This window comes from Ptychodera flava, assembly GCF_041260155.1.
Source record: "Ptychodera flava strain L36383 chromosome 23 unlocalized genomic scaffold, AS_Pfla_20210202 Scaffold_24__1_contigs__length_23054250_pilon, whole genome shotgun sequence".
In the NCBI taxonomy this organism is placed as follows: domain Eukaryota; kingdom Metazoa; phylum Hemichordata; class Enteropneusta; family Ptychoderidae; genus Ptychodera; species Ptychodera flava.
In genome coordinates, this window is record NW_027248278.1 from 3,652,812 (window position 1) to 3,677,009 (window position 24,198).

Below are 24,198 nucleotides of genomic sequence, written 5' to 3' on the forward strand. Positions count from 1 at the left end.
TGTGATTTCCAATTACTGTGGTACCGTAGAATTGTATCCATTTAGATACAGGCTGTTACTAAATGAAATTATAAATCAAAGGCAAAATGAAATTAGTGCCCATAATAATTAATTTCTAATGCACCAGTTTGATGTATTGTACATGTGTAGTAATGTTTTTACTGTCACTTTTTTAATAGACCTATTCAAGTATAAATTGTCGTCCAATTGAAATATTATGGCAACTTCTCAAGTAGTTTGACTATCATTTTTCAAACATCACCAACTAGATGATTATTTATGTCAAGGCTTGAACATAATTTCATTGGTGCATGGGTAGAATGCATTAGTACATGGTTATCATTGTCCATGCATAATATTCAAGTGGTTGTGTTTGTATCTTGATCAGGAAAGAAGTAAGTTGTATTTTCATCCATGTAATGTTTATTTTCAGTATCTACCTTCAGGCTATTGTTGGCTTATGCCTACCACAGGAAAATTACCTGTAAAGATTATTTGACTTGATCACCCCAAGTTACAAATTACGGTACCTTCACAAATTCAACATGTAGTTACTCTGCCACTGCCCAAAATGTGAAATACTGTGGGGCCTTTCATGTTTATTTGTTTATCGGATTGTCCACTAGAAGGTTCAGTAATATGCAAAATTTACAGGTGTTACAACAGCACACTATGTATGGCTGGATTTCTTTTACCGTACAATTTTACTTTTCTTACGTTTATTGGAAGCTTGATGAGAAAGATAAATTTTCATATTTGTGAAGACAATAAAAAGATTGTTGTTATTACGAAACACTTAAACAGAACTGTACAGTAAGGAACAAATGTTACACTGATATTTATTATGAGTCACTTTCCACACGATGAAGTGTTATGAATTTTTGAAGCAACTCTTCTCAGTTTTGGTCAAAAAGTGTGTTTCTCAAAAAGTACTGAGTACTTGAAGAAAACAATGTTTACTTTTCCCTGTAAGTTTTCAGAGTTAAAGACCCCAATAGCAATGAATGTGTAATAAACTGATCTCATCATATCTCTGTCAGTCAGTGTACCGGTACATGGCCTTAATCCACCAGTCTTTCTGTACACCAAGTTTGTCATAACTGGATAATTTCGACATTAAATGTGGCAAGCGTTGAAATGTAGAGTGCTTATATGGTTATCTAAGTGTAGAATCTTGTATATGTTGATTAAAGAATGAGGAGAAATATAAAATTTCATAATTGAAATATTCTATTGATGAGAGAGTGACTTTGTCATCTAGTATACATGTTTGGAAGGAAAATGTATGCAATATTTTTGTTTAAAAGCATAAAATTGTTGGAAATGTAATTTTGAATTTCTTTTCTGATTTTTGGTCAAAAGTCAGTGTTCAAGAGTCACATGTCAGATACCATGTATCAAATTTTGATTTAAGTTCTTAAGGATAATCTGTTTACTATATGTCAAAATATTGACAAAATCTGGACAAGTAAATGCAAAATGGAAGACAGAAGTTTGTTACTGTTACTATTTAGCAATACAGTGCTGATACACTGTTTTATAAAAGAAATATAGCTAGCATGGAAATATCTGCATGTTGTGATAAAAAGAAGTTTTGGGGCACAGATCGAGTAATTTGGGCAAAGTTTTGCCTTTTGTATTTTAAAGAAATGGCAAATAATATTCTTGAAGTCCCTGGTCCGATTGCAAAAATAAATTGAGAATTACTGCACATTTTACCTGTATATTTGTGGTAGATACATGCTAAACTGTAAATGAGTATTTGTTCCAATGGAATCAACATTATTTCAAAATGCTAATAAGCAAAAAAGTGTAAACTTGGTGAAAATCTCAATAAACATTGTTCAGATTGTCTCGGCAAGGCACACAACATACCATACTCTACAAATAGTGTTGCTTTGGAGTCGCCATGAGTGAATCTAAAACAAGTTGTGGAATACAAATCTTGTGAACAACCAGCCTTTTATTGACAAGATGCAGGATAACACAAGTATATTCACAAAAAGTTTCATCTGTATAGACAGTACATTTGTTGCTTAATACAGCAAGGTCAGGTTATTAATCACCAACTCTTACATCCATGGATGTATATATGACAATTTTGTATGAAAATAATGCTTGGAAATTTAGTTTGAAATGTTTTTGTTTCTTTTCATTGTCAAAATGTATATTTATGGAGTTGTTGTCTGTGTAAGTCAAGTGATGGCTTCTGGAATTCTATACCAATCCCTGGTTTGTTTCTTTTAAATTTGGTTAGAAGGGCTTTAAAATCAGATGTACACATCTTACACCATAGGCTACTAAGCAATACATTTATAAAGGTTTGTGTTTGAAAGATGCACAGGAAGTGAGGCTACCCACAACTCTCCATGATCTGTACACACACAGGTCACTCACTGCACTGAAGCAAATTTCTTCTGTACACAGAACATCTCAGTCCATATTTCAAAATTCTGGGGCCATTGTTCCCATAATCATAATTTTCTGATTTCTCACTGTGAATAATGAGAAGATCAACCTCTTTTCCGCAATGGAGATAGCAATTTTATGATTTTGTCAACGTAGATTTTTGACAGCCATACACAATACTTTCAAGGAAACTAAGGGAATAAGTTGCATCTGTGTCGGCAAAAGAAAGGGTTATGATTTTTTTTAAATGTTTGTAACAAAGGAAATTTGCATGTCTGACAGGTGGTATGATAAGACCATCTTAGTTGATGATAACTTTATCTTGACAAATGTGCAATTTTTAGCACCTCAAAACATCAACTTCTTATTCATTTACTCTTGAATTTTAAACATAATCAATAATTTAGGAACAAAGTTGTAACAAATAATCCTAAACTTAAATTGTAAGTTAAAAATTGTTGAGAAACTGATAACATTGGAAAAGTACTCAGCAAAAAAGTCTGAGAATTGCGGGTAGCCTCACTTACTCACAGTAAGTGAGGCTACCCACAATCCTCCATGATCTGTACACACGGAGATCACTCACTGAACTGAAGCAAATTTCTTCTGTACACAGAACAACTCGGTCCATATTTCAAAATTCTGGCAACATAGTTCTGATCATCATAATTTTCTGATTTCTCACTGTGAATAATGAGAAGATCAACCCTTTTTCCGTTGAGGAGATAGCAATTTTGTAACTTTGTCGACATAGATTTTTGACAGCCATACACAATATTTTCAAGAGAACTAAGGGAATAAGTTGCGTCTGTGTTGGCAAAAGAAAGGGTATTGATTTTTTTTAATGTTTGTAACAAAGGAAATTTGCATGTCTGACAGGTGGTATGATGAGACCGTCTTAGTTGCTGATAACTTTATTTTGACAAGTGTGCAATTTTTAGCACCTCCAAACATCAACTTCTCATTCAATTTACTCTTGAATTTTAAACACAATCAATAATTTTGGAACATAGTCTTAACAAATAATCCTGAACTTAAATTGTAAGTTACAAATCGTTAAGAAACTGATAAAATTGAAAAAGCCTTTAGCAAAAAATGTCTGAGTGAACAAAACAAGGGGAATTGTGGGTAGCCTCACTTACTGTGTTACTGTGAGTTGCACATTTGTCTATGATACTGATTGTGATTGTTCAACCATAGCCTGCAGAGAGACCAAATGTTGTCCACATTAAAACAATATTTTAAGAGGACACTTTTACTTTCGTATGGCAGATTGTATCACTAATTATGATGTACTAGGTTTCATGGTATTGCCTAAGTGTGTGTGATCAACAGTTGCAACAGTTGCCAACCTTTTCATACTTCAATTGACAGTGCATCAAAATTTTTTCAAATGCACTTGACTATGAATATCACAAGCTTAAGGTCCATAAAAGCTATTAAATATTGTGTATACACTCATTCTGGCTTGCCATGTGTAACCAAATGTGAGGAAAGTGTCATTGACGATATTTTTCATATTTTAGTTTACATAATTCTCAACTTCTAATTCAAAGATTTCAAAAAAGCAATAAAAGAATGAATGAATGAATGAAAATAAAATTTATGTGAAATAATAAAAATAAAACATATTTGTTTATCAATAACGTGTAACAAAATTTTAAAAACTGCATCGATAATACAGCTGCCACCATGAGTCAAAAGATCAAAGTCCTGCAGTTGTAATCCACATAGGATAGAAGTGATTACTTTCCTGTTGGTGAAAAATGAAAACAAATATGTAATATTATGGACATGTAAGAGAATTTCAAATTGACTTTACATAAAAGTAATGAAGCTTTGACATCCATGATAAACTGTTGATGATCAGCTTATTGAAATTTGATATTTTACATACCAGACTAAGATATACAAGGTGAATTGGTACTTGTGTTGACAAAATGTGGATGTAAGTCTGAGTGTCAGTGTTTTTCACAACAGTGATTGTTTTGATGCATACCTTGCTGCAATAAAATTTGCTTTATGGAGGATACCTCCTTCTTCATTTTTTTCCTCTATTAGTTGTGCACATGTGACTGTGGTACTTCCCACAGCAAGGATGCTGTGGGCCAGATCTTTCACCTCACCTGCATAGCAATATTAAATAAAAAAATCATAGAAATGAATAATTTTAAATTTTTTTATTCATAAACATCTGTTTATTTACCAACTGTGGTATGTATAGATTTGTTTAGTAACAATGATGCATGCTAATTCTTATTGTTTGAACATTTCCTTATGTTCCAAACAGACTTTCATAACAAAGTGACAGTACAAGGACCTGGCACTGTACCTTAACCTTGGTAATAACTCTGTAAATTCGTTGACTTTTAATTTTTCCAAACATGATGTATGATTTTGTATCAATATCTTTGAACAACCCTTACATATCTATCATCAACATTGCAATCCCGTCAAAAAAATTTGGAAAGTATGTAAACGAACATGCTATATATGTGCAGCAGTGATGCAACACTATCTTTCTCAATACAATATTTCAAGAAAATTCCTTTTTTACACACACCTTCGGTCAACAAGGTGAAGGCTGTAGATTTGGCCCCTCTACCACTATCATTGTGATTTAGACTATTAAATAGTCTGTTGACAGATTCTCTTCCCAGCCCCTTCCCACTGTCAAGTCTCAAGTATTTCGTCACGGTGTTACGTGACATTCTTTCTGGAGCGGACATTCTCCTCTTAAGTTTGTTAACCGTGACGGAATATTTCTTCTTCTTGTGCCCCCCGCTATTGGCGTCAAGTCTGGAGGTAACCTCCGCAAACACTGCAAAGAAAATTTAACATGACAAACCCTTAATACATGTATGTACATTACATCCCACTATTTTTGTTATTATGTTGCACAAGTACCAGTATGCATATCTTCTTTTTGTTCTGTATTCATTCAATGCAAATCAACAAGATTTTTATATCAGAAACATTCATATATTGTAATGAATATACCTTACTTGTACCAAACCATAGACCCTCAAGAAAAACACTGATTCAACTATAACCTGATGTTTCAATGTGCTCAGGAATTTGCTCAGCTACAGTTCCAGGGTTGTTTATTCTGTGAATTACATAAATATTAGATATTAGATCAAAGAGAGATCTAATTTTCTGTAAAATGATTACCTTGATCAGTCCATGAATGCTCCTTAGTGTTCCAGTTAAAAGTTGAGTTTATCCCACCTCCTCTACCTGGACAGATGATTATCAAAAAGTTCATAATTTAATTATTGGATTATCATTTTTCAGCAAGTACACAATTCGAAGGAGAGGGATATAAATTCCACCGTTGTTATTCTGAAAGTTATTTCTAGAGTATCACTTTCTATTACAATAAATTAACTAACAACTACATACTCTTACTTCTTAGGGCACAAATAACAGCTTATTAAGTTAGAGTACATGAAACATAAGAATAACTTTAAAGCAAAGTTAATAATTTTAATTATTACTTTACTTTACCATTTTGTTTGCTTGTGTTTGTTTCTTTCTTCTGTAAGGGCTCAGTGATGTTGTCATTGCCTAAAATATTTCAAAGTTCATTAATCATTAAAGATCACGTATTGAGAATGCAAATTTGACAATGCAGAAAACCAAGCCAATAGTAGCATTTACATACAGCTGTTTCACATATCTAATAACGTTGTATGAGTACACGTAAGTAGGTGTGATGATATACCTCAGGGGTATTACCAGGTGTTTTATGTTTAAATCTTCATTTCCCTAGACTAAAAGTTGTTTTATTTCAATCGTTTATCAAAATCATGTACAAGGAATATACTCTGATTGTAATGCAGCTGATACAATGGTATTACAAGTGAAATCAAGGATATATACATGTTTCAGCAGATGAAAATTGAAACTTGTAACTACTAAAGCATTCAATAAGTCTCATATAATTTACTGACCTATTTCATCTTCAGTTCTTGCAAGTGGACTTGGATCCACACCATCATTAGCTATTTCTTTTTTTGTCACTTTCATTGTTGACTGAAAAAAAGGAAATTTTAAAAAGAACATTACAATTCATGTATTGGGAAATGAAGACATGCATTCACAGCTTCACTTCACCTAACAATACACATTTCACAGTTGTAGTGTTCCTGCTCATTGTGTCTGAACATACACAGGCTCTATAACCATGTATTTTATTGTAAGGTTACACCACCAGAAAGTTGATGAGTTACACCCTTCAGAATATGTCTACAACAGTGTAAAAGTAATATGACAGAAAGGGAAAAATACATAATACAAATAAAACTGGATGAAAATCTCAAAAAAATTATTAGAAAGTGGATAGAAATTGTCCTTACAATCAGTGAATATATGAATGCAATTTGTGTGTACAGTGTTACAATAATGTAACTGACAGATGGAAAAACAAATTACAAATGTTTTTTCCCCGCAGTATTCTAAAACAGAATCGTTGATTAAAAGTAAAAAAATATATGTTTGTTTTTTATTTTTCTACAAACAATACACAATTTTGCTCAGTTCATCCATAAAATGATGCAATAGGGACAGTTTGTCTGGACTGTAATTACAAGGTATGGTAAAGGATGAGTGTTTTCGCAAATGATGATGCGCAAAAAATGGTGACAATTCAAAAGTTAAAATTCAAAAAAAAAAGGTAACGTTCCCCAATTTTTGTGTACTAAAAACAATGACCCTTCCCATGTGTGTCAAATTCCATATCAATAATGTCTAAATTTAAATATAATTGCCCATTTGACCTTTGAACTTACATATACTTTTTAACATACAGGAATAATCCCTCTCATGCAAGATTTGAGTAATAAAACGAAAATGATCACATTCCACAATAAATAATTCTATCCCGAATTGCAGAACAATTGACTATTCAACATCAAAATAAACAATAGCTGCAATGTTCACCATCACCCATGGTTCAGCTTGTAATTGTACAGAGGGCACTATTATTGTTTGTCTACAGACTTATTACAGCCTATCACTATTGATTAACACTGAAAACTGATAGAAGATTTGCAGTGTCCATTGTGACATTGGCATAGCTTGCTGCACGATTTGCACAATTGAACATGCAGTCTAAATAAAACACTTTGTTGCATGGCGTCCTTAATGACAACAGCTTCACATACTAACTGTACCATTCTACATGCCGATTGCTATTATTTACCTGCAGCTTTTACCAGACTAATGGCAAAAACTTTCCTGGCATAATCAGTTTCAATCCTTAATTGTTCAATTTTTTCTGGGCACAGCCCACTTTTGCAACATTCTGCAAACTACAAACATATATGTTTGACGAGAGATGTTATTTCAAGATATTACAACTCAATTGTTTTCTATCTTTAAATATTAATCTTTAAAATTGGCTCTATGTACACAAAAGTGCAGTCAGCCATTTTCAGGAACAAGATCTGTTTAATAACATATTTTCAAACTAATCTGATTAAAATATAAAATGGATTAAAAGATAGCTAAAACATCCAACTAAATATTACATTTGACACAAATCATATGATACTAAAGACAAATTAGAGTTATTTGATGGTGGATTTATCATAAAGACTGACCTATTCAAGATAATGACTGGTCAGTTTCTTGGACGGGAGGAGGGGTTAGATTTGTGAGTGGGACAACACCCAGTCTTTCAATGTTAGTTCTTTAAAGGTTAGCCGTCAGACACTTTTGTAGACTGTCGACAGTCCTCGTGCCTTCTTTTGACCGGAGTCACTTTATTAAGTGCTTTAGCAATCCAACGTAGGCGATCGAGTGCCGAAGGCGCGAGGTCGAGTGCCGAAGGCACGAGGACTGTTATACCTTGTAAGCGCCATCACAGAACCGTATGAAAAAGGCGACGGTGACGTCACAACGAGTGAAAGGAAAGGGGTGGGCTTAAACTGTCAATTAAAGCCAATATGGCGACTTCAGAGCAGCACGGAGACTACTCTGACGCTTTGAAAAAACTCGGATACTCACATTTGAAAGAGTTTCAAAGAAGAGTTATAGACGGCTATGTTGATGAGAGAGATATTTTTGTCAGTGTACCGACAGAAAGTGGGAAGTCAATGACTTACGAAGTCGCCCCATTTGTTCTAGACTCGATCAAGTTTTACAGCGGGCATGATAGATACGGCAAACACAAAATCTATCGTGATTGTCGTATCCCCATTTATCGCACTGATGAAAGAACAGGTTCATAATCTTGAGAGCCGAGGTATCAAGGCTGTGTGCGTTACGGACAGCAACTCATGGATTCAAAAAGGCATTGCTAATGGCAATTACAACATCCTGTTTGGCAGTCCAGAGGCATTTTTTATCGAAGTTCAGGCGGACTCTGTTATCGCAAGAGTATCGATCATGAATTGGAGCAATCTTTGTGGACGAGAGCCACTGCATTAAAAAGTGGTAGGTGCACAATGTCATACTTTAACATCAGATGTTTATATCATTTATATAGACATGTTTAAGTTATCTCCATAATTAAAGAGGCAGACGTACTGTACTAATGCCAGTGCACTCACTCTACCCGACATGGATATCCCATTGAATACTGTTAATACAAAATATGTGACATTCCAGTCGTACTGTATGGGCAAAATTGATTGAAACTTTCGTAAATAGAAATTGACAAGAGTATGGGACCTACTGCTGCCCGTGGGATTCTTTATTTAACAATGCTTACTTCATGTATACATCCACACACGGTGTGTTCAGAAGATGTCACACACTGGAAATTTCAATCATAGACAATTCTACTTTCAAAGTTCACAATTACTCTGGGCAATACAACAAGAGACTGTATGTTATCAAAGGACATTGGTCAGAAATAATCAATATTTACAGCTTTGCAAAGGTGACTAAAGTGTTTGGAACAGTTTATTGTTCCATGTAAATAGTTGTTGTTTTTTTTACAGGGGAAAAGACACTGCGAAAGAGAAAGCATTCAGGAAGCACTATGGTCAACTTGGAGAAATTAGGTCTCTGATACGGAGTGGTGTGCCAATCATCACACTTACCACCACAGCAACCATGGAAACCAGAAACGTTATCACAAAGGACTTGTGCATGAAAGACTGCATTTATGTTATTGAAAATCCAAACAAAGCGAACATTCGGTATTCCTTGATTTCAGCAAAATTTGATGATATTTCTACATTATTTCAGTGGTTAGTAGTAGATGACATCGCTACACGGTAAAAACTGCTCAAGGATATTGATATTTTGTCGCAAAGAGCTTGTACCAGCTATAAATACCGGAAGCTACGCGAGACCAAGCAGTACAAGCGACTGGTGAGAGTCTAACACTTTTGATGTCAAGAAAATAAAAATATTCAAATAGTCGGGCTAAAGAAACTGACTGGTGCCTCAGTACTTAAGAGGTCAACACAATCGCAACTAATTTGGAATAATTGGATGGTGAAGTAATGCCGATTTAATCTGCAAATGTAACCGTCATCTGCTTTTCTTTTTACATAACTCACTTGTTTTATTAAGTAATTTGTATTATTGCAACATCCAACTATATCTGGCACCTACCACTTTTGAGAAATTTTAAAAATATGAAATTCTAATAATCCCAAATCAGTTTCAATCGTGTTGGTTTTACTTTGAAGTTTCAATATCAACTGTGACATATTAAATATTTAGGATACAAATCAGCTCTGTGATTAAGTGTTATTGATAAATGCAACAATTGCTTGAAAAACACATTATTCTTAGTGAATAAACTGAATTGAAGAATCAAAATATATTCATGATATAAATATACTAGAAATTATAAGTACAGACTGTGATGCCAAACCAAATCATTTATTTAATTTATTTACATGCTCAAAAGCCCAGTAACAAAACTGAGACTGAAAAAAATGAACAGAGTTCATAAAAACAAGCAAACAGTACAATATTCAGAGACAAAATGAAAAAAAGAGAAAGGAATTGAAAATACAATATGTATATATATACAGGGAGTGGCCCCTAATGATAAAAAGTCGTAAAAGAAGTATTAGATAAAAATATATTACAGAAATGTCATTGCACAGTGTAAAAGACTAGGGATAAAAATAATTTTTTCTTGTGTTTAACCTGCTACGTGCAACTTGAAATAAAGATGGAGTCCTCAGGCGTCTGAGTGGTGCATAAAATGACACTTGATATATAAAAGTTAGGGACAAGAAACTTTCCCTGAAACCATTCTATATAAAAAGGTCAGATAATTACCTTTCCGCCGAAACGAGAGAAGGGAGATTAAAATGTTTTTATCTTCAGTACCTTGACGACGAAAACACCGCATGAAGTGGCATCAGCTTGCATCTGATGCTTCAATGACATCTCATGGAGAGTTACTTTTTTCCATGCTTCTTGCTCAGCAATGTTCTGCAGTTAGCAAAGCAAAATGTTTTATTAGCAGCGATGTATAAAATGCTTTCTTTTCTATTAATAATTACACAAACCAAACTGGTTCTACAGTATTGGCAACATTTTTTAACTCCGATTCCTTAGTTTCCCTTGAAAGTTGTGAAGAAATAAATGTATGTTAGAAATATTGACATAGAAATTAACTGCAAGAAGATGACAAAATACTTGAAAACTCTGTGAAATGAGATATTTAAGTAATGAAGCACAATTAGCGGCAGTATAATATGAGATTTTGACCATTTCATGACACATACATGTATGTACGAGCGATAGCGAGTGCATACATGAAATGTACTGGTCAAACCGTGTGGTATACTGTCGTTGTGTTTTATGTATTGCTATTATATAATAACACTACCAGCCTTCTTATACTATGAATATACAACGTTTCTTTTCACGTCTCGACAAATTCAAACACCTTATTTGCACCATGAATATACTGGTATGACATAAATGATATGGAATACGTCTAATTTGTTCACCTTTACTTTACTATATACAATGTTAAAAGTCAGTATTGATGTACTAGTCACAATTTTAAAGAGTAGCAAGTGTTTTACAGTATGTATTTACCACAGTTTACGTTTGTCAAAGCTGGTTACAATCATCGATCACAATTATATCACCATACACGTTTGAATGAAACAAACATGTCACTTCTACATGTGACGGTTGCGAAAACGGTGTTACGAATCATAGGGACGGTAGAAAGGCTTGACCACATATTTGAATGAACAGAGGATAGCGTGTTCAAGTTGGAATGCACTCACACGTCAAACACGAATAAACACAAAATATTGACTCACTCCCAATTTCTTCTAAATTTGCCCACTTTCCATTTCTTCTCACCAAGAGAATCAAGGTGAATCAGCATTTTTTTAGTGACGTTTATAATCTAAAGAGAAAGAGATAAGTTGATAATGACATATGTAAATATTTGTACGTTATTTTTGTAGATAGATAGATAGATAGATAGATAGATAGATGAATAGATAGATTGATCACTCACCAGCAAGGACCAATGTCCATGTTCGATCATGTCCTTTCCTGCAACACCGCCGTCAAAAATGGCACCAATGCACATTTCATATTGTTTGAAATCGATCTGAAGACAGAAATATACAATATGGACATAATAGACAGGTTTAGTTACACGTAATCACGTTCCTTCAGTACGCGTAGATTCTTTGTCACGTGATGACCGGATGTATGTGTAGCACAGACCAAACCACACTTCCACACGTAACACAAAATTTCTTAAAATCATCAGGAAGTCACAACTAAACCAAAACATTCGCACGTTGGCAGGGATACGTATGCGCCACTGTGCGTCAGACGTACGCGTAATTACGTGTAACTAAACATCTCTGTTGGTTATGGAACCAATAATTTTAAAGTAATTAAATTGTTGTTACTGTGGATTTCGAAATACTTTTAAGTTATTTTAGGTGTTGTTAAGTCTACTTTCTTCTTTTATTTCACTGTTTCACAATGCGTTATGTTAGAAAGTTGAAGGTTTACACATATCAGCATATTGTAGGAAGAGGTAACGAATCTGAGCTAGTTGGAAATTCTCAAATTTCTATTTCTTTTCCTCCAATGACTTTTTATATGAAAAATATATCAGGAAATATGAGTCTGTAACATGACACACACTCACAAACACACACACACACACACACACACACTCTCAGTGTGTACGTGTGTGTGTGTGTAGGTGTAGGTGTGTAGGTGTAGGTGTGTGTGTGTGAGTGTATTACCGTCTTCGCATGATGGAATTTTGCATTCAGAGATATGTCGGTCATGACATGGTTATCTATGAAGAGAGTTTTCTATTTGAAGAAAAAGAAGAGAAAAAAGTTAAACGTGTTGACTAAAAGATTCACATATAATATAATATTCAGTGTTAAAACATAAGGTTACACGGAGTGTAAATACGATCCTATACTTAGTACTGGCGTATATGTTTATATATCTAGTTAATTAGTTTTTGAGTTTTTCTATAGTTTTAATAGAGGACTCCGATAACCTTTTCGACTTCTAAATTCACTCAAATTTAGCATACATGCTCATTTGGCTTTGTCAACCGAAATTGCATACAGTATATGTGACTATCTACCTTGTCGTCCTTGGTGGTTAAATATAGCAACGCATTGACAGCTTCATCGGTTACTTCGTGTTTCGGCCTCATTGCTTCGATAGTAGAATGAAATATTCCATATGATCCAACCGACCCTATCTTGTTATCAGGCTCCGCCTGCCTCGTGGAATTAAAAATTGCCTCCACAACTATGTCAGTATAGAGGGACAAGAGATATAGAGGGAAAACATCCTATTAATGGCATCTTGTAAATAAAATATTTTGTTTTGTTGGTGGACTTTGTCCATCTCTAGTGACAACACGTCTTTGTTGTGATCTTTCCTGAACGTGCAAATCTAAATTAGACTGGAGCTATTTCAACAATCCATTTTGAATAAAAGTTACATGTTACTGACAACCACACTTTAACAAATTGACATGTGAGCCATCGGCAATATCATGTTAATGACATTTTGTAACCTTATACTATGCACTTTCAAGCTTGTGCCATGAGGTTTTCATATGATGTAACAGTTAGCTTATTGAACAATTATGTTCATAGGATATCTAATATTAATATGTGGATCTCAGCCATATGTATTACCCAGTACATAAATTTCGTTAAAACAAAACTTTGATGCCTTTGATACGTACAATGTTCTGGTGATTTTATTGCGGCCATTTTACTGCTGCCTGAAATCGAAGTAAAATATGTCAAGTATGAATCGTCAAAAATAACAAATATACACAAAAAGGTCTCTCTTTCAGTGACACAAATAAAAGAGGTTGGCATAACCTAATCATGTTCAATTAGTGTAAAATGCTCCAAAAAGGCCTTAAAACCCGATGATCAATGCCTGCCGAACATCAAATCAGCAGATTGATGCTTGCCAAGCATCAAAACCATTGATTGATGCTTGCCAAGCATCAAAGTCGTTGATTGATGCTTGCAAAGCGTCAAAACCATTGATTGATGCTTGCCAAGCATCAATGCCGTTGATTGATGCTTGCCAAGCATCAAAGCCGTTGATTGATGCTTGCCAAGCATCAAAGCCGTTGATTGATGCTTGCCAAGCATACAAGCCGTTGATTGATGCTTGGCAAGCATCAAAGCCGTTGATTGATGCTTGCCAAGCTTCAAAGCCGTTGATTGATGCTTGCCAAGCGCCAAAGTCGTTGATTGATGCTTGCCAAGCATCAAAGTCGTTGATTGATGCTTGCCAAGCATCAATGCACATGATTGATGCTTGCCAAGCATCAAAGTCGTTGACTGATGCTTGCCATGCATAAAAAGCCGTTGATTGATGCTTGCCAAGCATCAAAACCGTTGACTGATGCTTGCCAAGCATCAAAGCCGTTGATTGATGCTTGCCAAGCATCAAAGCCGTTGATTGATGCTTGCCAAGCATCAAAGCCGTTTAGGCCTATTGCTGCTCGCTGCTTGGCAAACAACAATGCCGTTGAACGGTGCTTGTCAAACATTAAGGCCGCGCGTTGATTTATGCTTGCCAAGCCTCAAAACCTTTGATTGATACTTGGCAAGCATCAAAGCCGTTGATTGTTTGGCAAGCATAAAACCATTCAAAATAGTGATGTAAGTTATCAGAAGTTTATGCATCCCGCCAAAACGATGTAAACAAGTCATTGTTGATGACATAGTTCCCACTTGTTAATGGGTACTTTGATTACAGGTCCTCAGAGAGGATAGAGTCCTATTCATTAGGTCTGTGATCAAAATACTTTTTAATAAATTCGCTTGATACATGTCTGAGTTGTGGTTGAGGACATGAAAAAATCATAATAAAATGGCCATACGGCGGCCATATTGGATCGTATCACAAGACAAATCAATGTGCATATGTATGACATAGGTCAATGTCAACAAAATACACAAACAATAAATATAAACCATACCTTATTTGCATGATCATCTTCATCGCTTGCCCTGGTTATTGTATCATGGCGGTTTATGCACTGTGATGACTTGCATCTACAGCTGCTGTTGCATGTTTTATTCCTCTTCTGACAGCCACACCTCTTGCTTGCACAATCAAGTATACATTCACAAATATACTGAGAAGACATATGGGGAAAAATTAATAATACTAGTAATAATACTACTTTTGAGACAAAATGAAATGTTTCAATCCTTTATATAATCAACCAGCTGACCCAGTACCATGGGAGAATTTCCTTCCCATTATTTACAGTCCTTATGTTTACCTTACCTCTTTCCTTACTACAGCAAATGCAGCTCTTAATCTTTCCTTGGCAAGTAGGGTTTTCATCAGATCTTCTTTGATCTCCTTGTTAATCAGGGCATTACTATATTGCATCCAATTACTGCAAAATTTAAAAATTACAGTGAAGTACAGAAAAAATGTTCTCCACAAAAGTTAAGTCTTACTTTACAACATATTTATATAGTTGTTGTCAGGGGTAGGCATAAATAAGGGTGGGGAATGGAAACCACACTGTTGACTCCTGAAAACCAGCAATGGATTGGAATAGAATTGACAACTAGACCCTTCTCCCAACCCTGAAAAACAACAGTTGATAACTAAAATAGTGTCGTATGGCCATACAAAGGCGTTTTCAAAATGCTAACACCAAAAAACTAATGTGGGATCAAATTGTCAATGTACAGGATTTTTCCTTCCACCATTGCTCTCAATGGTCCACGGCATGCTTTCCATTCCCCATGTGCCTACCCCTGATTGTCCCTGTCAGTATCACATATTTTTCAGTGTACTAATGTCCAGGCAATATCACCATTACAAAGTGCCAAAACCTACCTTGGTGCTAAATCCTGTTGTAGCTGCAGGCCTCTCAATCCAAATACTACATAGCAAACGCTGGTCAAGATGGAAACTCTGGGTTTTCCCCCTGCCTTCACTTCATATTGTTTTTGAACAATTTGGTCATTGTCAAAAGCGATTGCAAGGTCTCCAGCGCAGGGTAGTTTTATTGGCTGACTTGCCCTTGAAGCAAGCCATCTTCGGAATGTTGTCCAGCTTCCACTTGGGCAGACCTTGCTTAAGACTGACACTAACATTGCACTTCCTGTAATTCCATATAGCAGTAGTGATAACATAAAAGAGAATGGCGCTATTGATGCTTTCACCACAAGCCCATACAGATGTTCTATAGCCATTACCTTAGCTGATGTGATTTTTTTTGACTGACTAAGACCATCAATTGCACTTTGAATTATGGGATTCCTTTTTCTGTAGTAAGTATCTGCATCAAATGCTGCACAATTAGACAAGTCCTTATATGTCTGATCGAAAGTCAAAAAGTCTTGGGCAATCGCCGAGGCCTCTGACTTGAACACATCAAAGACAATTTTTTATTTAATGTCAATGTCAAGACCACTTGTGTCACAGGTTTGTACATCAAGTACTGCAGTCATTGTTGTTTGTGTCTCTGCATCTTTCACGCTCACGTTACACTTCCTACACTGACAGAGATCACTGTCACTGTCAGCCAGTCTCTCAGATTTACAGTAAGAGTGATCAGGTGTTGGATGAAAGCAGAGATTACAGCTGCTACTATGGGCAAAGAAGATGGAAATAACTTGATCTGTCCTACTCTGCTTAGTACCGGTACTTGCTCGTTTCTTTTCGTGGTATGTTATGGTTCTTGTACATTTACCACACACGAGATATGGATGGACTTCTTCCTTGTCAGTATCAATATTGGTACACCAAATGTCATTGACCTCCTCTTTATAGTCTATAACATCTTTGGCTCTGCTAAAATCTTTGATCTGAACACTGCACACTCTACACATTCCTGACAGGACTCTAATGTGGTATGAAATTTCGTCATCTAATTCTGTAAATTTTAATAAAGGAGCAACAAAAACTTGAATGAGAATTTTAGATCATTTATTCATAAAATAAACAATAAAATAAACACAACACTTGAAATAAAGCACCAACAGTGTTTCAAACTTTGTGTAACTGTATACGGTCAAAACACTAGTGAATGTCTTTTTAAATACATATCTTGAAAAATAGATTAAAAAGTATGTAAGTTTTATAATCATCTAAGCAGTCACAAACTTCACTTAGTTTTCATGCAGACTGAAGATGAAATATGTCATCTCTCAAACAATACATCAGTGACAAGAGTAAATGAAAAAGTCAAATTTTTTAAGTTGTTATAAACATTTAACATGGTAAAAATACAGAAAAATAAATATATAAATATATAAAATATCTCTCTTTTTTCAAAAACAAGTGTCCAACAAACAAGTGTCCAACATATTTTACAATAGCTGGCCAGTACCTCCAATGGATAACAGACTTTCTTCAATAACTTTTCTGGTTTCCTGTTCCACCCCTGGCTTTACATACACATGGTAAACACAGTCAAGCACAGCTCCTCCTCCTGGACGGTCTCTTCCTGTCACAGACTTTTTGAATTTCTGGTGATGATGTGGATTTGAACTGAGGCCTACTTCACTGGTGTACTCACTTTTTGGGAAAGCAAAAAACAAGAACTAATTATAAATACTTGGCCCTAACCTCAAAATTATTTTTCTCTAAGTACTCATTGGCACTCAACAATATCTGATACATTCAACATTGATTATAAAATCGGATAAAATCATAAATATTCATGATGGTTTTCCATGACGTAATTGGTTACAGATGTTGCGCTACCTAACCTAATGATCAAGGAATGAATACTGTTTTTGTTATAGACACATCACAAATTTAATGTATTTTCTTAATTGCATGCATGTGTCATATTTCCAAGCCAGTCAGCAATAAGGAGGAACAACATCATTCCACTATTAAAATCTTGGCTGACAGAGAAAGGGATGCCACTGATACAAATTATTTGTGTGCAAAAAAATGCCAGGAAGTTGAACAGATACACGCCCTATAATTTTATAATGTCATCAACATCAAAATAGAAATGCTTATTAAATATATTACCACTTAATGTCGGTGATTTTTCCTTGTTCTTTCAACTGTCTGAAAGCTTTGCATAAATTGGCGGGGACACGGCCAACTTGTTTTCCACTGTTTGAGAGCACAGTCTGTTCTGGTCCACGCTGGTCACCTTTCCTGGTTATCTCATGGTGGAGATGTTCTGGTATTTTTCAAGCTTGGGGAACCACACTCCCATTGCATAAGGATCATAACGATTCCCCTCTTCATCTTTGACCTCCAGCCACACTGACACATGGGGTCGTATGCGGAATGCATGATACCTGCACAATATTACATATATTAATACATTACTGCATTGTAACACATATTAAAAATTAATATCTAACAAAAAGAAGATGGGAGCTAGGTGACATGTGACTCGCAAGTAAATAGACAGTGGCTGTATTCAGAATACAGTGAATCGAAAGTTGCATGTACTTTGTAAAGGAAGAGAGAAAATTATCGCTCTAGTCATTCACAAACAACACTGTGCATGGTTGAATCACTGGCACTGTCTCTCGAATCCACAGAGTGTACAAAAATTAATCATATCACCCTTGACTTAGCCTTGATGGCTATAATATAATACGACTTTAAATTAGCATCATCTTTATTTGCCCGCATCACTTAACATCGAAACCCATCTAAAATGCAATACGTACCCTCTGACAGTTGATACAATTCGTAATGGTATACTACCACTTGACGCAGCTGAAGGCTGTGATGAACCTGTGGAAAATTAAATTCAGTATTTTTTCTCTATAACTTAAGAATTCCTTCGCGGGCTGTTCTGAAAGTCGCCATGCGTAGATCGTTAGTCTTGGTACATATAGTACGAAGCTAACGCATCGGAATTTCCCAAAACCAGAAGTAGGCCTTCATCATGGATCGAAATGTAAAAGTGTCCCCCAATGTCCGCCATGGCGCTACAGCAATAAAATCTCGTCTATGTGTCCACAAACTGTTCATCGACAATGTTGACCAATTTGGATGCAAAAATCGGCCAAACGACGCTGTACGATGGATGGATTTGAATATAGCTGAACTTAATCATGAAGTTCTGAAGGAACATCATGGCGGAAACCGTGAGAGGACCACGGAAAGTAATGCATAAAATTTCCCGCAATTTTGAACTTACCACCATCGTTGGAAGCCATGACGTTGACTGAACGTCCTGGGTTCTTTTGCTGCCGATTTTGACCCGAAGATGACAATCCATAGCCTTCTACGAGAGCCGAAGGCACCCGATGTGGGATGCGTAGCCTGAGAGAAATCCATGCTTCCGCGTTCACTGGGTCGCTTATGCAAATATGAATGTGCGCATGCGCAGTGCTCCAAAATACATCTCTAAATTAAGAGAGAACACGAACTGGTTATTGGATTATGGATTGGTATGATTGCGATTATTCATGCAATGTTCATCATGTTAACAAAATACACAAACAATAAATATAAACCATACCTTATTTGCATGATCATCTTCATCGCTTGCCCTGGTTATTGTATCATGGCGGTTTATGCACTGTGATGACTTGCATCTACAGCTGCTGTTGCATGTTTTATTCCTCTTCTGACAGCCACACCTCTTGCTTGCACAATCAAGTATACATTCACAAATATACTGAGAAGACATATGGGGAAAATCAGACACTGTAAAGGTTAGGATAGAACCTTAAAGAATTTGTACCATTCTAAATAGTGATGTAAGTTATCAGAAGTTTATGCATCCCGCCAAAACGATGTAAACAAGTCATTGTTGATGACATAGTCCCACTTGTTAATGGGTACTTTGATTACAGGTCCTCAGAGAGGATAGAGTCCTATTCATTAGGTCTGTGATCAAAATACTTTTTAATAAATTCGCTTGATACATGTCTGAGTTGTGGTTGAGGACATGAAAAAATCATAATAAAATGGTCACAAGGCGGCCATATTGGATTGTATCACAAGACAAATCAATGTGCATATATATGACATAGGTCAATGTACTTGTACCAACTTTGAATAAAATCAGTTGAGATATGCCTGAGTTATGGCTTTGTACATGAAAAAATCATAACCAAATGGCTGCCATATATATTGGATAGTATCACAAAACAAATTGATATAGAGTTATAGAGTAGGTTTTATTTGCATTCCAAGGCCACCGGCCCATATACAAAGGGGATAAATTAAGTATTAAAATACAAATAAATGTAAGCTACAAAGATGTGATAAGTACAGGAATAACATGTCAGTATATACTTTGTAATTGCATACAAAGAGTTAATTTAAAACAGGTTTGACTTCATAACATGTCAGCAAATTTCAGCAATTCCACTAGCTCTTTCTCTAAGTTTAAGAGCTCTGTAAACAAAATTACACAGACTGAACATAACATCTGATTCATTTGATTTCATAGCATTAATAAATTTCTGAAAGTTTGGTTCCAAAAATAGGTCTGTAGGTAAGTATTTCTATCTCAGGTTGTTGTATAGAGGACATATTACAATAAAATGGTATGTAATTCGTCTTCGACAGTTTCTCTATTACAAATTGTACAATATCTATTTGTAGAAGCAACACCATATCTTCTGCCTTCCACTATCGCTAGAGGAAGCGCAGAACAACGAAGACATGCTAACATTTGAATGGCTCTGTGATTACATTGGACGTAGAGATATCTTTCAGGTTCTAGAATGCTCTTGAAATGAATATATGTACGCAGTTTTGGCCTTTGAGCCTAATTTTCCATCCACTGTTGTCTTAATGTGTCTTTGAAAGTTCAAACATTGACAAAAATACTTTCTTATTACCTACTTCCTGGGAGAACCATGCGAAACCAAATCCAAACGAAAACAAAATATTTTTTATGGAAGTAGCCCAGGTAGTTCTACCAATATTGTCAAGATTACATAACATAAGATATGCATGTTTTGGAACCCTATTTTTGGGCATTTCTAAAAGTTTTATCCAATACCTTATACAACGACTGAGCGTATAATAGTAAATAGGGAAACGATCACATTCCCCCATTACCGCTTCCTTTGCTGTAGAGTGGGGTAATCCTAGTAATTTCCTACACCAACTTCTTTGAACTTTTTCCAGGGCATCATAATATTGAAATCCCCAGATTTCAGCACCATAACACAAAACTGGTAAAATTTTGCATCAAAGATCTTAAAATGTACATTAACATCAAAGTGAGAAAGCCTCCATCTTGCAACTGACAGTACATTTAAAGCCTTACGGGCTTGCTGAGCTAGAGTATAAACTGCTTTGGACCATGTGTTTCGTGACGAAAGAAGAAGTCCTAGATATTTGTAATAAGACACCACTTCAATTACATTACCATTAAAGAGCCAGTTTTCCCATCGAGAGCGGTGACCACCTTTACGAAAAATCATAACTTTTGTCTTATCGAGATTGATTTGCATACGCCATTTTGCACAGAAACGTGACAGTATATCAATTAAACACTGTAAATTTCTGATTGAATCTGCGAAAATGACAATATCATCAGCGTAAAGTAAACAGAAAATGTCGTACATTTCTTGTGTGAGCTGGATGCCTATATGACCCGATGTCATGTACATAATATTGAGTTCTTCGATAAAGAAACTGAAGAGAATAGGGCTGAGAATGCAGCCCTGTCTGACACCTGCTGGACATTCAAAATACTGTGAGGAGACATTGCCAGCTCTGACACATGTCTTAATACTTGAATACATGGAATGTAATATATGGAACATTTTACCCTTAACACCAAGCGACATAAGTTTGTACAAAAGAAGAGAATGATTGACCCTGTCAAATGCCTTGGAAAAATCAATAAAAAGACAGTATAGTTTACCTCGTCTTATACTTAGGTATTTTTGGATGATGGGGTGTAAGACAAATATGTTGTCAGTAGTACTGTGATTTTTCCTGAAACCTGACTGACAGTCTGAAAGTATATTTGCGCTGTCAGACCATTTCGTTAAAAGCGTACATTTAATACTGAAGTGAATATTTTTCCAAGTGCGTTTAATAATGAGATGCCTCGGTAATTATTAACATCACTCTTATCACCTTTTTTGAAAAGCGGAATTACAGTGGCTATTGTCCATTCAGGAGGAAAGTTACCAGATTCAAAGATAAAATTAAACAGGTGAACTAACAGTGGTAAAATTACATCTGCTGCATGGCTCGTTAGGCAATCCGTCTGGACCCGGAGCTTTTCCAGGTTTTAATTTTCTTAAACAGTATAATACTTCAGACTCTGTTATTGGACCATTTAAAACATCATTGTCATGATCACTTGTATCCTCAAGTTCAGTTCTGTTAACACACACTTCGATTTCTTCTTCGACAGAACGCAAGAACTCCAAATCACCTGATTCAATGTCATGACATTGTTTGTACAGGTTACTAAAATAATCAAACCATGACTGAATACTCAGACTCTTGCGGCCAATCACTGAATTCAGAATGGACCAAAATTTCCAAGAGCCTGTTCCAGCATTTTGAAAGGAATTACGAATGTGTTTGTTGGTTAATTCCTCCACGTAAAGTTCTGATTGTATACATGTACTGTAAACATTGAACATGGCCGACGTTCCGATTTTCCTGTCTAAAACTTTCACTCATTTTCGTTCATATGACTCTGAAACTCCAGGAAACGATTGGGAAGAAAGGGTTATCTTGAAATATTGAGGTACTCGCCGATATTTTGCAAAATTAAATGAGAAAAAATGCAAGGAAAATGCCGACAGGCTTACACAATGACAGTTTTCAGACTCGGAGGCATATGATCATCTCTGCAGATTATACAACAGGCCCAGATCACGTGAGGCCATGAGGGGATATCCACGCAACTCAGTACCAAACACTAGCGCTCACAGAGTGAGCAAACAGAAAGTGAGTACCCCTAACGTCAGCTCAGTAGTCTGTAATAGATTGTAGTCAACTAAGAAACCTTGAAAAAGGCTTAACACTGTGGCTATGCCGCTAAGTCCCTTTTGATTTTTGTGTGGCTATGCCGCTAAGTCCCTTTTGATTTTTGTCATAGCTCAAAATCGTTCTCCCACACCTCAACCTGAGCCATGAACACCCCCACCAGTTTATGATATGACCCATCACAATGGCATGACGTCAACGGATCTTGACAGACGGAAGTCTTGACAGACGGAAGTTCTTGACAGCAGCATACTGGTTTTCAACTCTAATACCTTCTCTGTCTATAAATAGACACAAGAAGGTTAAAAACAAACGGAAATTTTGAATTCCGGTGGCCCACCTAAATTCGTTTCCGAACATTGAACGCTCAGCAGTGGTGCCGTAAAGAACTATGCTTGGGAGTACATATGAGTTCAAAAAAGAATGGCTACTGTCCGTGCAGAATAAAAACTGTTCATTACACTTCTTCAGTACACAAAGCCTGGTGTCCTTTACATGTAAAGTCTATGGCACTTAAAGGATTAAAATACATGTATGTTTAGTTAGTCTGTTGAATATTTCATTCAGCAGAAAATTCAGGTTCATAGTGATAATACTATGAGGTTATTACGAAAATACTGAAAAGGGTGCACAAGGACATTGGCGCAGCATATCGCCCGACGCCAATGTCAGAGTGCATCCTTTGCGGTATTTTCGTAATAACCTCAATTATCATCTTACATTCCTGACTGGGGCATCAAATTGTCAGAGTAATGACCGTTTGCGTGCAATGTCGACAATTTTTCTTACGATTTTATCGCGCAAGTGTAGAATGCTATCTCGGATGCGCTACTCCAAGTTCTCTGGGGTACCGTGGCCGAAAACGACACAGACCCTCTTCAGTTTGTAATTGCGTCGTTCTGTTTTGACCTGCGCTCTTCAGTTTGTAATTGCGTCGTTCTGTTTGAGCTGCGTCGTTCTGTTTTGACCTGCGCTCTTCAGTTTGTAATTGCGTCGTTCTGTTTGAGCTGCGTCGTTCTGTTTTGAACTGCGCTCTTCAGTTTGTAATTGCGTCGTTCTGTTTGAGCTGCGTCGTTCTGTTTTGACCTGCGCTCTTCAGTTTGTAATAGGCCAAACCCGGAATTCGAATCGACCACGGTACAAACAAAGCCATGTGCGCAAACGCGCACAGACGTACGTGTATTTCCATACGCGTTCAGTACACATGTGGGTTTGTTTGTACCGGCATCACGTGATTATTTGGGCGTACTGAGTATGTAGAACGGCGTACGCATCGCGTCCTTTTTATTCCGGAGTAGAACCATTGCGTCGTTCTGTTTGAGCTGCGTCGTTCTGTTTTGACCTGCGCTCTTCAGTTTGTAATTGCGTCGTTCTGTTAGACCTGCGTCGTTCTGT

At 36.1% G+C, this 24,198-nt stretch overlaps 1 protein-coding gene and 1 long non-coding RNA gene across 3 annotated transcripts in view; one reads left to right on the forward strand and one right to left on the reverse strand.

Annotated features, from left to right (window-relative positions):
* Nucleotides 1-2,246: 2,246 nt before the first annotated feature.
* LOC139124397 (uncharacterized) overlaps nucleotides 2,247-24,198 on the reverse strand; it is a 40,279-nt gene continuing 18,327 nt past the window's right edge. Inside the window, exons 1-13 of one of the 2 annotated variants that reach the window (XM_070690531.1) lie at nucleotides 19,349-19,484; nucleotides 19,025-19,233; nucleotides 18,549-18,615; nucleotides 17,890-18,167; nucleotides 17,234-17,421; nucleotides 15,736-16,777; nucleotides 15,169-15,283; nucleotides 14,855-15,013; nucleotides 6,366-6,447; nucleotides 5,920-5,979; nucleotides 5,584-5,649; nucleotides 4,973-5,230; nucleotides 4,034-4,535 (exon numbers count right to left, since the gene is read on the reverse strand). In XM_070690531.1, coding sequence (XP_070546632.1) covers nucleotides 4,381-4,535; nucleotides 4,973-5,230; nucleotides 5,584-5,649; nucleotides 5,920-5,979; nucleotides 6,366-6,447; nucleotides 14,855-15,013; nucleotides 15,169-15,283; nucleotides 15,736-16,094 — 1,254 coding nt within the window. In that variant the 5' untranslated portion in view covers nucleotides 16,095-16,777; nucleotides 17,234-17,421; nucleotides 17,890-18,167; ... (1 more) ...; nucleotides 19,025-19,233; nucleotides 19,349-19,484 and the 3' untranslated portion in view covers nucleotides 4,034-4,380. Of the gene's footprint in view, nucleotides 4,536-4,972; nucleotides 5,231-5,583; nucleotides 5,650-5,919; nucleotides 5,980-6,365; nucleotides 6,448-14,854; nucleotides 15,014-15,168; nucleotides 15,284-15,735; nucleotides 16,778-17,233; nucleotides 17,422-17,889; nucleotides 18,168-18,548; nucleotides 18,616-19,024; nucleotides 19,234-19,348; nucleotides 19,508-24,198 lie in introns of those variants that run through there. The other variant, XM_070690532.1, reaches the window with a different exon arrangement.
* Nucleotides 8,214-9,798, forward strand: LOC139124398 (uncharacterized). The gene is made up of 2 exons (XR_011549917.1): nucleotides 8,214-8,850; nucleotides 9,360-9,798. It is a non-coding gene; the product is annotated as an uncharacterized lncRNA (long non-coding RNA).